The 20,451-nt window shown below is 41.8% G+C and overlaps 1 protein-coding gene and 1 long non-coding RNA gene across 2 annotated transcripts in view; one reads left to right on the top strand and one right to left on the bottom strand.

Annotated features, from left to right (window-relative positions):
- Nucleotides 1-409: 409 nt before the first annotated feature.
- Nucleotides 410-20,051, bottom strand: fam110d (family with sequence similarity 110 member D). Its single transcript, XM_015349115.2, has 2 exons — nt 19,613-20,051; nt 410-3,078 (listed from the first exon to the last, which is right to left on the bottom strand). The coding sequence occupies exon 2, from the start codon at nt 2,349-2,351 to the stop codon at nt 1,125-1,127; it is 1,227 nt and encodes a 408-aa protein (XP_015204601.1). The 5' UTR covers nt 2,352-3,078; nt 19,613-20,051; the 3' UTR covers nt 410-1,124.
- LOC107077598 (uncharacterized) overlaps nt 19,787-20,451 on the top strand; it is a 35,521-nt gene continuing 34,856 nt past the window's right edge. The window contains exon 1 of the long non-coding RNA XR_001478599.2: nt 19,787-19,877. This is a non-coding gene — a long non-coding RNA (uncharacterized lncRNA). The remainder of the gene's footprint in view (nt 19,878-20,451) is intronic.

Raw genomic sequence — 20,451 nt, forward strand, 5'->3', positions numbered from 1 at the left:
AGTCCATTTTACAACAATTTTATAAACATAGTCACCATTCCTCAGTCACAGTTCAGTGCTTTAATACTCCCAGGGGCAGACTTATATTGTGTTTTCCAAAGCCTCCCCCTTATTTAAGTAACAATGTGCTCTGACTAATTTATAATTGAAGAAGGCATGTGTTTTCAACTGCCTACACATCACAATCACGATACTAATCTCAAGACCCTTCTTAATGGTTTGCCTTTAAATACCATTGGATTTCTAGGAGAATGGGCAAGAACATAGAGATTCTTCACATTGCGAAAGAGTTAAACCTGGCTGACAAAAACAGCTGCTCAATAAATTCTGCAGGTATTGATCTTCTTCTCATTCCGTAAGGCCTGCGGTTTTTACTTGTAGAATAGACACTCAAAAATAACAGCGTAACTGAAGAGAAAACCAAGTTTCTTTTATTGCGCACCAGATCTGAAATATGAAAACGTTAAAGAAAAAGAAATAATTGAGGGAATCAGGACTTTCATTATCATCAACGTGACAACAAGAGTAGGTTTACACATTTATATATACACAAGTAGTGCCTGTAAAACGATTCCATTTATCAAGACACAATTCACATCTACAAATAAATATGCCAGCTCACTGGGCCTAGTTGTCCAGTATCGTACATTATCAGTAAGGCTGCCTGTTTTTATATTTATTCCCACCCATACAACCTTGCTTTAAATGTATCTTGTGCTAGCAAACCAACTAAGAGCAAAGGTAAAATCATCTAACTTTGGATCTAATTAAATAACATCTGCTTACTACAGTATATGAGACACACTGCTCTCTAAGACATGATCATAATTTAAAAGCCGTTTATAAGTTATTATATCTTTGGTTTGCGTGTTATGAACTCATGTGGTATGAACTCAACTTTCATGGGTTGGGGAAAAAAGAGATCCCCTTTCTTTTAATGAAACAGAAAATATATCTGAGCCTCTTTTGAATTCATTGGTACTAAATCTCTGATTTCATTAAGAAAGAAGATGCGGCCTGATAACGGTTTTTCCATTTAAAGACAGGTAGAGGGTGGGATTAAACATCAAAAGCTGGCAACCGTAAGCTTCACTGCGGTGTGTCATAGTTACAAGACTTAGCTTCTATACAGTCGATTCTTTGGGAGTGTCCTTGGCGTTTCTGCACCCATACAGCCACTTGATGACCCGCGCATTCCTCTCAATCACAGACACGACCGAGGGCACCTGCTCGGTCAGCTCCTCCTCGAACAGTCCCTCCCCAGAGTGCCGGGAGAACTCGCTGGCCTCGGAGCCGCCCGCACTAACGCTTCGCAGCATCAGAGACACCGTGTCCGAGCTGGCACTGAAAAAGTTCTCCAGCCCCAACCGATCCACAACTTCCAGGTCCAGCCCGCAGTAGTTGAAGAACCTCTCTTTCTCAGACAAGGCCAAGGAGTAGCGTAGCCTGAGATCTGACTTGGAGCGCTGCAGCCCCATTCTTCTCAAAAGAGTTTGCTTGCCGGTGTCCCCAGCGAGACTGATCGCAGACTGACTGACCTCGAGGACCATAGTCCTTCGAGGGGTCCGAGGGCTGTCGGGAGCTACGAACAGCTCTGCCTCCGTCTTTGATGAGTCTCTTTCTAAGCTCACTTCCTGTTCCCTGATGGGCGTCTCCTTGTCATTGGTCCAAGACATCCGAGTGTCCTCTTCTTTGGAAGGGGACTTCTCCTCATTGATAATCATCTTAGGTGGCGATTCCAGGGAGGATTTCTCCCGCATGGACCCCTGGAAAAGCCGCCTAACGAAGCTGTAGCCTTTAGTCTCGCCGCCTGCTGACGTCTTACACTCGCGTTTCTGCCGGTAGATGATCAGAGAGTCCGGCCTCAGCATGCGTTTGCCTGAGCTCCTCCTCAGTACAGGGGTGTTCTGCACCACTGGTGTGGCCGGGGTTGTTCTGGCAGTGTTGCCTTTGAGCTCTTTCAAGTTTTGGTTCTCCTTCTTGGCCTCAATGTCCTGCAAGGCTTCACTTTTGTCCCCTTGTGGGGCAAAGGTTCGCCCCAGTGAGCTGAGGGGCGCGGAGCACGGCACTGTGAGAGGCCTGCGTGGTGGCAGGGGCACGGTTGCGCAGGGCACTGTCAGAGGCCTCCTCGGCTGTGGGGGCGGGGTGGCGCAGGGCACAAGTACAGGCTCCTGTTTGCTGTTGATCACCTGTTGGCTTTTGACGTACTTGGCCTTGTCGGCCTCCAGGCGCTCTACGGCACTGACAGAGCGCCCCCTGTCGCCACTGTCTATCTGCCTCCGGAGGTACTCAGGCCCCTTGTTCAGGAGCCTCAGGGGAGAGGGTGAACCGACTGGTGTGAGGGGCTTCATAATGGGCCCTTCCCGATAAAGACATCAAAGCGAAAGATTTGCCACACCCGGAAAAAATGGAGGACACGAAAAAACCAGATCCTTCCTTCTGAATCAATATCCCAAAATAAAAGAACAAAGGTCTTTTTTCTTTCTTTCGGAAAACTAACCGAATCCTTCTGAAAGAACAAAAAGGTAGATTTTTTTTCTGAACTGGGACACAGTTCCCAGAGCTCTAAAAAAGTCAAAATACTACAACAGAAATCTGTTTTATGATCCGTACTACAGTAGAAATTCTACTGACCGCACTGGCAGAGTGGGTTTGGCTAAAATTAGTCTCTTTGTTGGGCACTGGAAAAGCTATACAAATTGATATCTATATCCAGTAGTTACAGAGCCACTCTGATAATTGGGTAGGGAAGTCCTTTCTTCCTCCTTCCAAATGGAATCCTTAATGAGATGCCTGCTTCCCACAAAAAGAATAACAAGAATGCCAGAAATAGTAGGAAGAATTTACTTGTGAATGGAATTTTTCTGTCCACATTTCGGCTGCTGTCTTCCATAGATATCTTTTCCCTAACCCAGAAGGAATGATCTCAAATATTTGCTCTCGATTCTCATCTTTCAATCCTTTTGGATTTATGGAAGACGTGTCAGAGAAAACTCAACGTTAGCGGCCCATCCTTGAAAGACACAAATGCCAAAGGGATATCTTCACTCCAAGTGCGACTCTGTCCCAGTTTTTTTTCTGTGGAAAAAAAAGACGAAAAGCCGTGTTAGTTCCAACACTACTTCCAGTGAGGGTATTTTGTCTTGGAAAGATTTGATAACATGACTGAGTTACTTCCCACACAGTGTCACAGGAAACCTCATCGTGTTTGGCTTGTTCCCATCTCTGGGAGTTTAAACCGTAAGTCAACCAGTCAAAATTCATAAACTGCATGTTCTTTTCACGGTATGTCATGGTGCATGGTACAGAAAGATTTTATGTGCAAATTTGCAAGACAACGGATAAGCCTGTGTTAGTGAATTTTAAAGCCTTTTTTTTCCAGATAGAAAAAATTGTTCCCTCTTTTCTGAAAGGCGTTGTAAAAGATGAAAGGTGAAAACTCAGGAAGAAACCACAAAGCAATGGAATGAATCCAGTTTTTATCACTGAAACACACATTGCTCACAAAAGAGTTGGACTTTTTATATGAAATTAGAAAATGCCGAGCAACTATAGTTAACAAGAAAGGCTTTCACAACAGTTTATTTCAATCTGCGTCAGTTTATCAGTTCTATGTCTTTCCTGTAGGAAGGCCCACTTTAGTCTAGTACAAAAAAAAGCCATTTTTGTGCCAAGTTGAAAATTACAATTAAATCATGTAGTGCTTTTCACTTTGATGCATGTCAAAGTGATTCATATACAAAAGGCACAGACTAGGCTCAGACACGTGTCTATGTAAATATAGCTCTGAGCTGAATATAAAGTTGTACTGCTTGCACATTTCTAAAAAATCCCCATCAAAAAATGACATGTGAATAGCACTTTTATAAAACCACGTTTTGGGCACCGAGCACCAAACTGCGGGACAACCTTCTCGGCTTCCTGCAGTGCTGTCACTGAATGTGAAACTGAATCATACATTAACCAGTCAATATTTTAAAAGCTAAAATCTGATGCAGTGGCCTTTTAGGTGAACTAAAAATGCAAAACCCATTAGGCAGACATCTCACACCGAACCTTAATAGGAGCCAGAAACTTAAAAGGCCTCTTATTAAAGATGAATGAAATTACAGCCAAAGCTAGAAAAGGCAATAAAGTTTAATCGGGTCTTTTTTAATCACAGAAAGACAAGAGTGCTATTTAGAGGGAATATGGAGAGAGAGTTGTGGGGGCTGGGGTGGGGTCCTATAGCTGAATAAGACTAACCCATGCAGGCCCAGAAATAACTCGGGAGTATTTATAGCTAGAAAAAAAAGTTCCTGCCTGATTATTGCGTCCGTGTGTCAGCACACTTTAATAAAGGAGAGGGCCGGAGATGAAAGGGGTTTGTTGTCTGCACAGTTGGTTGGCGGATTAGCAGTGCAGACCGAGCCAAGGCCTTATGAGCAGAAGGAAGACCTGGGCCCTGGGCATGTGGCACAGTCACAAGCCTGAGGCATGTTCCTCCGAGGTGGGGAGAACCTGGAGTGCAGAGGTGTTTAATTTTTTTATTTAGTATCCGACTAAGTGTGTCATTGCTGTTAAAACCCATGTTTTGTTTTTTTTTTCTCCAGAATGTTCCATGAGAGCCCCCAGACTTTTCTGTATTCAGCTTCCAACTTGTCATCCAGTAACTATCAATGTAGCTGCTTTTTAAATTGTTTTCGTAAGATCTCAGACAGATTGTAGACCGCTTCATTTAAGAAATGCATTTATTTAAAGACCTTATCATTTAGCCACCACAGACCATATGTGACCATACAATAGGTTTCAAGGCTTAACCAGCAAAATAATAAAAAAAAGATTTCTATGAATTAACCTGTAACAGACATGGTTGAAGGTGTGTTTTGTTCACTGACTGGCCTGATAGAATAGCTTAAGAAGGAAGGTACTGCCAGGCAAACTAAATCCTGCATATTTCTGCAAACTAAAAGCTTGTTTTGATTGTTTTTAAAAATAAAAACATCTGTCCTCGAGTGTGCCTCTCTTTCATAGATGCAGAGATGAAAGACTTTCAGAATTCAAATAATGTAACTGGGCTTCGAGATACACCTCAGGTGCTGAGAGGACTCCACAGCAGACTGGCCAGGAATGTTGCTTTTAAGATAAAAAAACATAAAATATTTCAACTTCCAGTTTGTTGGACAAACTTTAAAAATCAATAAGTATAAAAGATTAAAATCTGAACTTTCAAAAGTCACTAAATGTTTATGGTAATATACTGTACCATGGGGAAAACATAGCGAGCTGCAAACAGGAACAGTGGAATCATGGTAAGCTTTGGTCAGGCATCTACAGTCTAATACAAGCTGCAGTGGTGCAGTGCAGTGGCAATGGTAACACAAAACTGACCTGTAAAAAATCAAGGAAGAACAAAATGGAACTAAAACTACTTAGAGCACACTGGCATGAGAGAAAGGGTTAAAGAAACGTGACACGAGATGACAAGAGAAGGATTGTCAGAAAAAAAAACTTTAAAAAAAACAGAGTAGTGAATCATCAGAGAAGTACATTACACTGGAAGCTATATTTAGGGCTTCCTTCCTTTCTCTGATGAGCTGGGGAATGAGCCTAGACTATAGAAAGAAAGACAGGCCTATTAAAAACACCAGACACCAATTTTAAGTGTCCAGGTACTTGTTGGGGAACTTTGATTGAATGAAAATAAAAAAACATCTGAAGAAACCAAAACACACCGAGGTCCAACATTAACAAAATCCCTGCGTGGAAATCTGGAGGTCTGACTCTCTTGCTTGACCAGGATGTGAGGTACAGTAAATGCAGGTTTTTCTAAATAAAACCACAGAGGAGCTATCTGCACAATGAAAGCATGAAGGGCATCTGTGTAACTACATCACAGACAAACAACATGTGGACCTTCGACAAAAATGAAGCCTAATATCTATCAACTACCAGCTTCCGTTTTCTTTCCAGAACTTTTTGTACGAAGCCCAAAAAGGGATGAAACATTTTATGACTTACTTTCCACTGGCTTTAATGGAATGCTGGGAAATAGTACAATGGGCTGAGAAACGTCCGGTAGGTTATAACAGAGGAAGAGTCTGGAGTCACCTGAAGTCACAAATGGACAAGCCACCTCTTATCAGAAAAATATCACATTTTCACAATCACAAAATAACAAAATCACAATTTCCATTATTTCCATAACACAATGGTTCCATTATGTCACCACGAACCACCAGACTAGTTTATTTTAGAAACCTTCACTGTATTTCTAGTAAAGGAAAGCTGGCAATAAAAATGTCACATTGGGAAAACCTGTCCCCTCATAAAGTAACTACGGCACTCATTTTTCTAACCAGAGCTCAGCTATGTCTATTTAAAGATAATATGGAGACAGCTTAACTTAGACAAAACACCAAACTTGAAATAGAGCAGACTCAAATACAACAGCTTTGTATTACATCATAGATGCTTATGAGCTAAAGTCAAACTAGATAACTCCTCTATTCTAGAAAGTTTTGTTCTCTTGGGATTTCACTCTTCACCTCATGTCCACTATTGCAAAGAAAAAAACTATATTGACAACAACCATCTGTCTGAATGACCTTAGCATTTCTAAAGCATTCAAAGACTAAAGAAAACAAGACTAAACATCAAGAGCAATTTAAATACCAATCAGAAACAAAACAGGTCAAGTCTGTGGATGACAATTTTTTTTTTCATATCCAAATGAAACAAAATGTATTTTTGTGATTAGATAATACATAAGGTTTGTGGTACGGATTTATCATGCAGTGGTATGATTTGTGATCATTATAAAAGCATGCTGCCATATGCCCTTTTTAATGAATTGGCTCTCTTTGATCTGAGAGCTTTGGCAGATACCCTTCAACCCAGCTTGTGCGACTCTTTCAACAGGTACACATTTCCACATTTCTCAAAGGCCAAGCCTATACACTCTCTCAGACCTGGTAACTGCTGATACCGATTTGCTTTTTACTGTAGGTTGAGAACGGCTGAAATAAAGGCGTCAGAAAAGTTGTGCGTCCTGTTGTTGCTGGGATTGCTGTTGAACAGATTATCGTTGCAAAATCATGATAACTTCTCTGAGCACATAGCTGTAAAGAGTAGGAATCCTTTTGATTTCCTATGCTTTTTGTATTCATGAATTTAGCTTTCTAAATTCAGAGGTATTTTTACATGTTAGCAAAAGTAACTTTTATTTGAGCGTTTAAAAGTCAGCATTAACCTAATCACTGTACTATGAAGCAGTATGACTGCTTAATGACACTATTCTCAGCTGTTGGTTCCTGCAATAAGTCATGTGAAAGTTTTAATGCACTAATCAGAACAGGCACATGTGCCTAACATTGAAACTTAAATGAAAGAATTCTCTGCTTTTTTGTCTGAATGCTTTAACCTCTGCAAAATTTGTATTGTTATCTGTCCTAAAATGTTTATGTATTATAATACATTATAAACATCTTACAGCAGAAATGTCTAAAAACTTTAGTTGAGGGGTTACAAATTGAACACGGACCTACATGGAATTGTAGTTAGAATGTGTTTGCAATAGTGAATGGCAACATGCAATTCATTGTTAGGAGAAGCAGATAACACATCATTGACACACACAAAATCTATATTTTAATCTAGGCCATAATGACTTATAATGACAAATAATGCATTTAAAGGCTTAAAGTAATTTAAGTGCAAGACTAGGTAAGCTGATCTACTTTACTACAGGACAGGAAAAGGAAAATCTCTTCCACTTCTTCCTCCTACTGTATGTCTCCTAATACTTATTGACAAACAATTCATATCTCTCCAGAGTCTTAGGCTTAACACTCCAAGGCTTCACAGGTTTTCAGGTTCCATTAACATCTAGCAAGCAGACTAGCAAGGTTGGGTGAACAAGCTGCTCGTATTTGTAACTGAATTCCTGTTCTTCCAGCGGGAAAACGAGGAGAGCTTCCCAGTTAGTGAGGAATTCCCTGGAAGTTCAAAAAGCATTCACTACCTCTAATGAGGCGAATTAGCAGAGCTGTGTGCTCCTGGGCTTTTACAACACCCTGTAAAACCTGGCCAGATTCCCAGCTATAATGACTGCTAGTCCTTTATGTAGCAGACGCTGGGCTGTCCCCTCTTATCGCCCTCTCTAGGGTTCACTACAGCCTGGCCTGTGAATCTGTCCTGCTGCTGCAGGAGAAGGGCTCAGGGCGCTCCCAGCGTGAACAGGCTGCAACATAAAAGGAACCAGATGGTTTATGTCTCAGCGGCAGACCAGAAAATAAGCACAGATCCTCTTCAGGACCCCGGGAAACCAGCTACTCACATAGCCACTGATTCTTGGGTCACGGACACCTGGAGTCTAGGACAGCACGGTACAGGACGCCAGTACATCACAGGGTGCACAGATCTAGACGCCAGTGCACACAATCTAGAGACACCAATTAACCCATCTAGCTAATGTAAACATGCAAACTCCACACAGAAGGTATGCCAGCACAGAACCAAGGACTCGAGGTCTCAAGAGGGAGCCACACTCACAGCCACACAGCCATGAATCTTTTCAAACTGGAAAACGTCAACTTTTATTCAACTTATCAGTATTATTTGTTATCGCTAGCAATGGGTGATTTCAATTACCAATTTTACTCCTTCTACAACACTTTACAACAAAATGTTGTTGTCCGTTTGTATAGGTAGGATTGCTGGAGCCGCATGAGTAAAAGGTACAGCAGCCTGGGATGTGATCGTACGACAGTCCAGTTAGGAATCTAGAGCCACAGTATCACTATACTGCATTACTCCACACTGTGTCACCAAAACAAAAGAGAGCTTTCATCAGAGTCTCGTAAAATAAATCGCCTAAAGCTTCATGGGACATGAAGACATGGGAGCAATAACAACGAAATAAGCCTGCATTGTTGAGCGGGTATTATTGTACAATGGACTGGTTAGGACTTTGAACTTACAACCTTCCAGTCAGCAGTCCAAATCTCAGGTTGGAGGCTGGAGACACTACTATTGCATCCTTGAACAAGATATTTTACTAAGATTGACTTAGTAAAATATATGGCTGTATAAAATCCTACAAAAAAGGAAGGTGCTTTGAACAGAAAATCAGCCCAATGCATTCAATTATTATCAGTTTGTGCACCCTGTTCCCATTTTCTTCTGTAGTTCAAAGGTTGGTTGTAGACCCTCCCAAATAGGGGGCTTTAAAGGCTATCAGATGCCAAACACCTTCCGGGTACTTCCTCACGTAAATGAATGCACTTTTGCAAAGAGGAAACATTCGGCTGGGCCTTTTGAAGTGACCCTTTCCACAGCTCGGCCCTCCAATTGAGCCCCAGCCCCGCCCTTGCTGAAAGGCGCCTGCCGCGGTGTTTTTTAGGTTCTCGAACCAGGTGGAACATTTCAAACGCACCAACATCTGGGGCTCCTTTGCGATTCCCATCTTGTAAAGAGAGCCCAATTACCAGAGCTCCGTGTTCAACCATACATGTGCTGACAAAGGATTTAGGCTGGAAAGGGGACTGGGTTAGTAATTCAGCAATTAGAAACGTGTGCAGGTCTGACAGAAATAAATTAAAAGAACAGGGGAATCTAATGTTTTATAAATGCAGTATGGGCACTTAACTATAGATACTACTTTTTGTACATTTCAGTGTAATTCCGAGGGGTATGTGAATCCACAGGCTGCATTATTTGATTAGAACAGAGAAAACTCAATTGAACCTAGGGCTTTGGATGATCGGTGGCTTCAATTCCCATCAAATGAAGCAAACCACAAACAGAGCAGCTGAATCCCCATGGTGTTTTGGTGTTTTGCAAGAGGAATGATTAGGCCACGATTGAAAAAGCAAAAAACAATCCCTCTGTTTTAAAACTTGCTGCGGAGGAGTTTAAAATGAAGGTGTGTAACACGCTCCCTCATGCGGGTGCCTGTCCCACACAGCTCCCAAAAGCTGGGAAAATCCACACTCTCAAAATGCCAAGAAACATTAGAATAGGAATTTAGCTGCATTCAAAATACAGTCTACATCAAACTTGAGTTTTAATGTTATTTGAAATGCCTTTTGTGATTCCCAGTGAACAATTTACTCGAACTAATTTACAGTATCAGTTACAGTGTCTCCAAAAACAGCTTTCCACAATGTCTGGGACCTCTATGCTCACGGCTGATGTTATATATCCCAATAACAGGGACCTTCTCTAGCGTTAAAGATTTGAGAGTGATTTTGCACAATTTAATTCATTAGTTTACATAAGAAACCAAGCAAGAAAAAAAAATAGTCAGAGAAAGCCATTCAGTTTTTATGGAGACAATCTGGGCCTTAAATCTGCAACCTATTGTATTGGCCTGACTGCTATTAGTGCAGTGATCTATGGCCCATTCTCACATTCTGAATTAGTAAAGGCTAGCAGCAGGTCACTGCAGACAAGGTCCAGACACAAGAAAAGAGGCACAAATTAAGAGATGGGTACTTAACCCTTGAATGACTCTCTTTTGTCATTCAAAGTTAATGATTATAAAAAGCGAGAGAGATGAACTATCTTGAGGATGAGGCTCATTTACACACATGCATGATCACCTGGGCCTGGCTATATATTGGATAAAGCAGTCAGAAAATGAAAATTTGACATAGCGACAGGGAATCAGGAAAACGTGTATAATCCACTTTGACCTGATTCTTTGTTAAGAGGTACAAAATGGTAGGGCTTGCTCACTTGAATGGACCTAGAGGCCATTTATATTAAGACAATTAAAAAAAATGAGTGTGACTACATTCACATACATAGACTATCTAAGTCTATGTTGAGTGATTATGTAGCTGGGAAGGAGCAAGAGGTTATAATTTGGGACTAAATCTCCACTGAACCTCTCAGTTTTCTCTTGTGAGCGCATCTTAAACTTGAGTGCAACAGAAAAGCAATTTCTAAGGGCTATTTCTCAGTGTAGTCACACAGCTATACATGTGATGTGCATGCAAGAATAACAAGCATTAGTGATTATTCATATTTCTATAAACCTACCTACATGCATGATTCTTTCACAGACTCTTAAGTTATAAACAACGTTTCTATGAGTGCAGCACCTCAGATGACAGGTTACTGGTACTTGAGAAAGCTAGAGCTTTCTTTAGTAGATTCCTGCCCTGAATGTATAAGGTTTACCTAGACTATGTTCATAGGTTGTTGACTGTTCTGCATGTAACATCAACGTAATTCATTCTTGCATTTGTATAGCACTTTTACTCCCAAAGGATCTCATATACAGGAGGGGACCCACTTCATCCTCCATTGAATACAGCACCTACCTGAGTGACACACAGCAGCCCAGCTGCACAGCCGACGTGAGGAAGTATTTCACTGGTTGAATTAAGTAGAATTATCTAGGTCAATGTGGGTTAATAACACTACTCTTACAGATATTACAATGGGTTCCTTCATGGCCAAGAAGTTGGGATGTTGGTTTAAAGGGCAGCACCTCCTCGAGCACAAAGTCCTCGGTCACTATACTGGGATGTTGGCATTGGTCAGCTTCAGGTCCTAAGGGAAGCGCACCACCTGCTGGTCCACTTACAGCAGCAATCTGATTATTCTTGAGTAATCTCCCATTCCATTATTGACCAGACCCAGTCTTGCTTAGCATCTGAAATCCGACAACATCAGGCATCCGGTGGCAAAGCCTCTATAATCAGATGACCGGTAGAAACTGGGATTCCTTGACACTAGTGAAAGTGCAATATTATGTACTGATTGCTTGTTAAAGGCTTATGGTGTAACCATTTAATCTGTCCAGTTTGTAGGCGTGTGACTCAGATTTATCGGTTTTCTATTTAACGAAGGCAGAGCCCATACAGGGAGAAAGACATCGTCCAGGAAAGAAAAACAGCCACACCATACAGGACTGCACAACAGGAGCTCCTTTAACAATACTTACTGTATTCTGTCTGCAACTTATACCGTTTCAGACAGCAAGTAGGAGCTTCCAAAAACTGAATTCAGTAAATGCACTAGGGTTAGTTTCTGTTGTTAGATGTTGGACAAACAAATACAGTTAACAATACCGTATGCAAGTGGTTAATAAATTCAAATCACTTATCACGAAGGGCTTTGTTTTATTTGCGATTTAAAAAATTCTTAAAATCATTATCTGTCGGAGTTTTATTGCAATGCTCTTATCTCTTTCCCCAATAACTCTTTTCTTGATTTTGTTTCCAAAAACAGGATTTGCATTTTACCAAAAAGTCATGTCCTCTTTCTGAATGCTAAATGCTCACATTTTGCTTTCTGTCTGACAGAGACTGGAAGAAACCCAAAGCCTTTTATTTAATAGTATCTCAAACCTGGACAGCAAAATAAGAAATAACCAATTTTTGTACTAGCAAGTAATTTACTTGGGCAGTTTAAGATTCCCGTGTAATTTAAGATTCACAGCAATTCCACACAATAAATATTACTGTAGCTTCAGCCGCACACTTTTGCTTCAAGGCATCCTTTTTAACAATAATGTGCACAAGCAGGAAAAAATGAAAAATGAAGATTTTTTTCAATATTCTCATATTCCTTGGATGCACTGTTTTGTTTTGACTGTTGAGAAATTAGAAGTACGACCTAAACACAACAGAATGTCCATCTCTAAAACAAGGAGCACACAGCAGCTGCACAGAATGGAACTCTGCCCCGGCAGACGAAACGCCTATACTTCCAAGACACAGGGAAGCTGCTGGCTTGAGTATTCAGCTGTGTCTGTGCCGGTGAGCGGAGTCGAAACGAGGGGACTCCCAGAGGGTTGTTGTAATCCCTCTTGTTAGAAAACATGTGGATCATACAGGTCACTGACCCCAGACAGAGAGCACAGTTTAAATTTGTGAAGGGAGGGCATGCCAGGGTCGCTGAATAGCCCACACTCCAAGACAGCAAGACAGTGACTGTGCAGCACTGAAGACTCTAGAAGCAGCCAAGCATGTCCTGATCTTGTAGGCTCTAGTTCCTAAGGTTATGATCTTTTCCCATATGGCTGCCTTCATTAAGATAAGAGAAAAAGCCTTCCTTTAGATTTCATTTTTGACACTTCATATTGGTCACACCTCCAATTTCTACTTTACTGTGTTTTAAGACAATCTTTCTCCTCGTAACCAGCTTTGCCATCCTTTTCCAGGAAGCTCTTAGGGATAAAACTAGTGTGTCTATGGCCTGAAGGACCAACTCTTCATATGAAAATAAAAAAAGCTTCACAATGATTAAAGCAAGAAAATGTTATTGAAAATCCAACAAGACAAGTCAGTATAGCAGCATTTAACACTACTGTGCAGAACTAACCACAAAAGCCCATAGGCTGCTGCCACCTGATTTAATACATTTTGGCAGAACACACACTCTACAAAACTGTCTGCAAAATAATTATAGGACACTGCTACTATGCTTGAAGCACTCTTGACTCCTGAAGCTCACATGTGGGCAAATGACAGGCCATAAACAGAACTAAAACTTACAGCACCCATGTGCTGAATTTAAAACAAATCCCCCCAAACACAATGAAAACCTCAGATACTTCACTGAGGGTATTTTTCCTTCCACAGGAATGGATTAAGAGAAACTGAACTGAACTGCTGAGCATAAAAGTTAAATATCACTCAACATCCCTGGAAACAGATTGCTTCCTTAACCAACATCTTTCAAGGTCGTTTTTTCTCTCCCCCCCTCCTAAGTACTCCAGAGAGAAACTCACAGGAGACAGTTCCCTGTAATAAAACGGGGATCCTGGGAATGGGAAACAAGCGGAAATGGAAGCTGGCGATAATCCGAGCAGCCCGAAAAAATAACACACAAGTCACACTCTTTCCGAGTTCATGACAACCCTGCGGGTGCCCGGGTTTATCTGGAGACTTGCCGCTATTGTTGTCAAACCACCCAAAACAGCTGCCTGCTCTCGGTACAAAAACATAACCTTTGGCTGTTGTGCTGCGGGCTGCTGATGTCATCAGACACACTTCCCCTTTAATTGGCAAGCCAAGGCCTTCACTGGGACCAGAGGCACAGACCAGCTCAATGGCAGACTCCACTTCAAATATTAGCTGTTTCTGTGAGGCTGGGGGGCTCAGGGGTGTTCACAGATACCATGGTGGGGGTATTTTGGTGATCTTCTGATTTCCTTTGTAGATGTGTGCACCTTGCAAACTGCAGTCATGATTGCGAATGACGGCAACAAACGTTTTAGTATTTAATTTAGACCACAGTATAACAAGAAGCAAAGAGGAACGATTGTGAATATTTTTTTTTAGAGAATTTGACATTCCTACATGATATACCCCTTTTCTTAGTGTTGGTATTAAAAAATAAAAACAAAGAACACCTCTTCACACAGTAATATATCAGAGGAATAGGTTGTACCCAACCAGTTGTTCTCGGTTGTTCAAAAAAGGGGGACCTTTTGAACTTAAACACTCAAGGGGCTGTATCCTCTGGATTTTGTCCTAGCTGATATCTTAATTATTGAATTGAGCTAATTATGTATTTTATGGCTCAGAACTATCATTTGTCTTTGGATGCAAGCCAGCTAGGAATGTTTCAAATACTGTATTCCTATAATACTTGCAGGGTTTTGTTTATATAGAGCCAGAGTAGTTGCCAGTTAGTACCAGCTTCTGCCCATGTGCTACAAGGTGCTGGTTGCAGGCCTGGTAACACATTCAAGAGACATCCCTAGACATTCTGGTGCCTTCAGAAGCCAATCCTGGCTGCTCTGTGGTGAGCAAGCTTTCCGGAGTGCCTGGGCAGTATGGCGCAGCTGAGTTGTAATTGCTGCATGTTGGTATGGGCAGCCTACAGCTGTATGTCTTTTACAGAGCTCAGGATGAACAGACATCCGTCCCGCCTTCTCCAGCAACATGCAACTCTGTCCGTCTCACTCACAAAACCTCTCAGTGGAAAGGCAGCTGTGCAGGAATCTAGGTGGTTTAGTGGTTAACATATTGGCTCTTTAGTAAAAAAAAAGTGCCTAAGCAAAGTTTCACATTTGTTTCCAAGCACGGCTCAACATGTGTCCTAAAATGCACACAAGTACAGTATGAGAGAAGGACTTTCAATCCCTCTCGGGTAAAACAGACACCTTGTATCAGAAAGCCTAGAAATTGAGAAAATACATTTTTGACTCTTTATTACAGAGGATCACTGGTTTTTACCATGCTAGTCAGCCATGTGTAAGGTACACACTGCGAGGCTGCACATTTGTTAAGAAAAGGCTAGATTCTCCAAATGGTCTCCTCCCATTTGCAGCCTGTCGTATGTTATTATTATGCTATTAAAGGTATTTATACTAATGGGCACCCATCCCTGGCACTTCTGTCCTGTAACCTACAGTGAAGGATGCATTAAGGGTGCTGCTGTGTTCAGCCATTAAAGTAACAGTTTAGCTGTGCTTCACTCCAGCGAAGCCTTGTGATGTGCAGATGTACTGGCAATAGCTCTGGCTAGTCAGATACCCTGAGGCGAGGCCTGCGCAAGTCAAACAATTTCCCTTCCGCCTTTCAGACTCTCAGAGGAACCGCAAGAGGGGACTCATTAGCGTAACACAGCCCCCCTCGGGCAAAACAAATGGGGGTGGAGCGGTGGTTCTGTGGCTAAGGATCTGCGCCTGTGGCTGAAAGGTTGCAGGTTCAAATCCCGCAGCCAGCAGAGGAGTCCTACTCTGTTGGGCCCCTGAGCAAGGCCCTTAACCCCAACTGCTCAAGGGGTGCTGTACAATGGCTGACCCTGTGCTCTGACCCCAAGCTTCTCTCCCTATCTGTGTGTCTCATGGAGAGCAAGCTGGGGTATGTGAAAAGAAAAATTCCTAATGCAAGAAATTGTAAAGGGTTAATAAAGTGATGTTATTATTATTATTATTATAAATTCAGAAGGTTCTGATCCAGAGGACAGCGGTCAAGACCAAACGTGATCCACGGACCCCCTTATTAACGATTTGAACTCGCTCCAACCCCGACTCCCTCATTTGATAATTGACAAGGATATGGTGACAAATCAATTATTTCCTGTTTCCATTGGTATAAGCTAAGCTTGCCGAAGGCCTGCTGATATAAGCAGTACTTTCCTGAAGACCCTGCAAATTGTGTGAATAAGTCAATGTACACCAGCCGGCTATATGTCTCTATGGCTTTTGGGAATTTGGGAAAAAAAATCTGAATTAGGATTGACAGTTTTAGGATTGGGAAAAGCTAGTCTACAGGACAAGGAATTAACCTGATTGTTTTAAACCACAACTTACTGCGTCTGTCTCCTATGATACTCTCACTATTTCATTTACCCAGTCTAAGCGCTTCTTGTAATTCCGGCTCTCCTGGTAAGCAACAGGTACCAGGCCGGGTGAACCCTGAATGGGACACCAGCCCATCACAGGGAAGACAGACACAGGCATGCACACACTCACACCTGGGCCAGTTTTCCCAGAAGCCGGCATGTCTTTGGACTGTGGGGGGAAACTGCAGCACCTGAAGGAAACCTACTTGAACACAGGGAGAACATACACACTCCACAAAGGAGAGCACCTCAGAAATTGAACCTAGGGCCCCAGCTCTGCAAGGCAACAGTGCTAACCACTGTGCTGCCCACCCTCTCTATTATTAATTGTTAATCTATGTGACTCACTGCAGGTAATTATTATTTGAATATATTATTAGAATGGTGAAAAAAAACAGCAGAGCCCAGGTTCAAACAAACAATACAAAGGTCTCAAACAGTATGCTGAACACGTAGCATTACTTAATGAACTATCATGGAGTCTCTTGATTTGATTTTCAAGCCCCCCAGTTTGAAAAAAATTAGATGAAAATGTTAATTCTTGACATTTCACGTTCCGTCATTCTTCGGCTGTTAAATCCACAACAACAAGGACTTGTACTTTGAGCTCACTCACATTTGTGGGGGGGGGTTCTCAAACAAATTGAATATCCCAAGAGACATTTCTAGATTATTTGTTTCTTTTTTTGTAGCAAAGCGTCTATTTTGCTTTGTGGCAATTGTTGCGGGACCAATTTTATTACAGTGAATAATCTGTGACCGTCTAGTCCTGTTTTCAGTTTTGACAGCTGAACACCAAAACACTAGATCATTTTCCAGTCTGGTCTTAATCTATTCAGACTCATTGGTGGGATATACATGTACAGTACAGTATATATTTACAACATAACCATTATTTGGTGTTCGTAGTGCCTACCTTTGCGTAAATAGGAACAGTCACAAATTGATGGGTTTTGAGTGTTTGCATTGTTTGAGACTGCTCCTTTTAGTGCTGCATGCTGTGTCTCCATGACAAAGCTGCTCGTTTTGAGCCCCGGGAGTGTGGCAGAATCATTCAGTCTGAAAACATCAGTGTTAATTTTCCCCCTCTTTCCTCTTTACATCCATCCACTTCCTTCAGCCTCCCCCCCCCAGTTCCCTGGGGTATCCCTTCCCCCCACACCTTTCCAAATGTTTGGAGCATTCCCCAAGTCACCAGCCACCCATCAGCCCCTCCACCACCACCAGACCACATGGGACTGAGCCAAAACATTCCAGTACATTGGAACATCTCAATTACCTTCTTCATTTCGTAATTTGCTTTCCCAGGCCCAATTGTCTGTTATCAAGTATGTAATTGAGAGCTCACTTGGAACGAAAATCAGAAGACTCAGGGGTCCTAATGGAGAAGGGTGATCTTCAGCTCCTCGTTACCTGCCCTGCTGGTACAGTACATGGCTTTAACCTTCGGCTTTCCAGACCACGGCCTCACAGCAGCGCCTGACTTCGGGGGTGCGCACTGATACTGCCACCGGAGAAGACTGCTTCTATTTCTGCCCGAGGGCATGAGGAACGATTTCAGCCCAGTTGAGAAAGCCCGACCCCCGCGATGGCTAACGTTACCTCTGAATTCTAGAGGGCGCAATAAATAAAAATCATAATTTATATCGCGCCTTTAAAGTGGCTTCAACAAACGCGAGAGGTTGCAAAAATGAGATGCCCCCCTCCGTCGACGGAGTTCAAATAGTTTTCAAACTTTTGTACACGGCAAGAATGGAAGTTGTTTCAGTCTCTGCTTCTTTCATCTCGCTTTAATGACACATGAGAGCTCGCTTAAAGCTGCGCTCAATGCAAAGACTAGTTTCTTGGTGTGTCTCTTGGCTGTACATTTTGACCCAATTCTATATTTCCCTTTATTCACTGTGTTGAAAAAGCCAAGCATATTTTTTCATGATGCTCAAACTTTAACCCGCGTCCCCGAACCCATATTATTATAAAGATGGGTACATTTGAATTTGACTTCCAAGAATACTACAGATAATTCTGAAATAAAACAGTTATATAGAACAGAAAACTTGAATTTACAAGGACAACCCAACTGACACCCGAAACCTGGTTCTGTTTTTTTTTCAAAGCTGCGAAGATGTTTTATTTTATCACTCTATTGGTCTAATTTAAAATTAAATGTAATGTCTGAAAAATATCGTCCTCGATCTGTAATACGTTTTTATCTTCACAGTATAAATGGAAATCAAACAGCCAGCCCCCAGTTTCTTCTCGTGAAGGTTTTAGCGTCAAACTCTCAAGTTGAGTCCCATGCCTCAGAGACTTACTGAAATCTGTCATAAAACGAGGCTGGCTTTTAACAACAGGAACAGAACTGCATCTAATTGAGGTCCTATAAGTTTACACACCTCAGATGATTAATTACTTCTCTGACCGGGTAACCGCGGGCTGCACGCGAAATCCAAACCGTGACAAATTAATCAAGAGATTTGGAAAAATGTACCGTTTTATGGGCGTGCTGAAATACGACCATAGGTGAGAGCTATCAATACATTTATTTGTAAAAAACTACAGTTAATACATCTTGATATCCGATGCTATTCTCACTCAACTAGTTACAGTACATCAGAATTATTTACTCCAAAACAACGACGTATGTGTATCAAACGATTATGGTCTACGGGTTACACCGTGATAACATCGAGGTGAAATATCATTTCTTTGTTTCATTTGTTTCAGTGAAATAATTTGGGTTTTTACAGCCAGGGGTTACAATGCGATGCAATGAAACAATTCTAAGTTTGAGTACCACATTGTTTTCAGTCATTATAAGCGAGTTGATGCAAGTAATGTCTTCCCTTACCTATTTTGCCTTTGGGTGTCTTTGAAAACCACAGTGTACGGAAACTAACCGAAATCCCATGTTGATTTAAATATTTAAAACGATCTCAGGTCAATATTCTAACGTTAAACTGAGATTACAGCACTAACTCAATTCATTTCAAAATGGTCATTTGACTGCAATCTTTGAAGCGGTTTTTAAAACCATTTAAAGCCACCAGGTAGCATCATTTTTGATAACAAGGAAACATGCTTTTAAATAAGCTATCAAGTTGGACAGAGGCGCAGACGTCAAAAATAGAAGGGGTAATAACTGAATTTTAGAACTGCAATACGTTTATTACGATCACGTAGTAAGATATTTTGGAAGCCGGTGAATTACACTAAATAAGAACAAATAATCTAAATTGTACACAGTCTGCACCGTTTAACGTTACGCTTCTTTTAATCTTCGATTTTTGTAACTTGATAGAGATATAACAACGGCTCTTACCTCTGAACGCCGCTCTCCCACGCCTGGGCTCTGTTATCTGTGTCTCCGTGTCCCCTAGAGTCCCGCTACAGGAGCGCCTGTAACTCTGTCAGCCGCATCAGCTGAGACCTCCGCAGCGACTGACTGCAGTTGGCTCATCAGCCCTCGATACTTGTGCTCTGCTCCAGTCTCTGCGTTCTCGCTCAGTGCCAGCCGGATAGCTCCTGGGGTCAGCGAAACGTTAGCTGCAAGCCGGGACAATCCTCTGCGAACGAGGAGTGGGCAGGTACGCTTGCTGTAAACCGACGCCTCTTCCCACCTACCTGTATGGGCTTCCGCGGTGAGAAGGGGGCACTGTTGTTGGAAACGCATTTTCCAGCTACTGTTTTAATTCCTCGTTCCCGGCGTTGTGTGGCCACTGCAGTTACTGTGTTTCCTTACGGGACGAACCCGTCATAAGCCTCCACGTAGCTCTCGCAATAAAACAGAGACTTGGGATCCCGGAGAGGCAAATAAAGAAAATAGCGCGTTAAAGCAGTTGGCCTTTGAGCCTTTCATTCTTGACATGATATCAGCTCCGGGGATCAAAAAATACAATCTTGCTGTTCATTATTCGTTTTAAAGTCTGAACATATTTAATGTTTTAACATGTTTAATAGCTCTTTAGCCGTATTAGTTAGGAAAGCCACTTATAAAACTCGAATTTGATAATTTTATACCGAATTAATTATATGAAATATCATGTAATATTAGTTTTACAGTTTCAACACATTTGAAAGCATTTATGAGAACATATATCATCCACCCTCTAAGACAATCACAGCTCTCTAATGCTGACCCGTTACTTTGAAACAATCTTT

The sequence above is a fragment of the Lepisosteus oculatus genome, chromosome 11 (assembly GCF_040954835.1).
Source record: "Lepisosteus oculatus isolate fLepOcu1 chromosome 11, fLepOcu1.hap2, whole genome shotgun sequence".
In the NCBI taxonomy this organism is placed as follows: Eukaryota; Metazoa; Chordata; class Actinopteri; order Semionotiformes; family Lepisosteidae; genus Lepisosteus; species Lepisosteus oculatus.

What these genes read in the sequence shown, in the direction of transcription:
- fam110d (XM_015349115.2), bottom strand. Translation starts at nt 2,351, where the DNA reads ATGAAGCCCCTCACACCAGTCGGTTCACCCTCTCCCCTGAGGCTCCTG.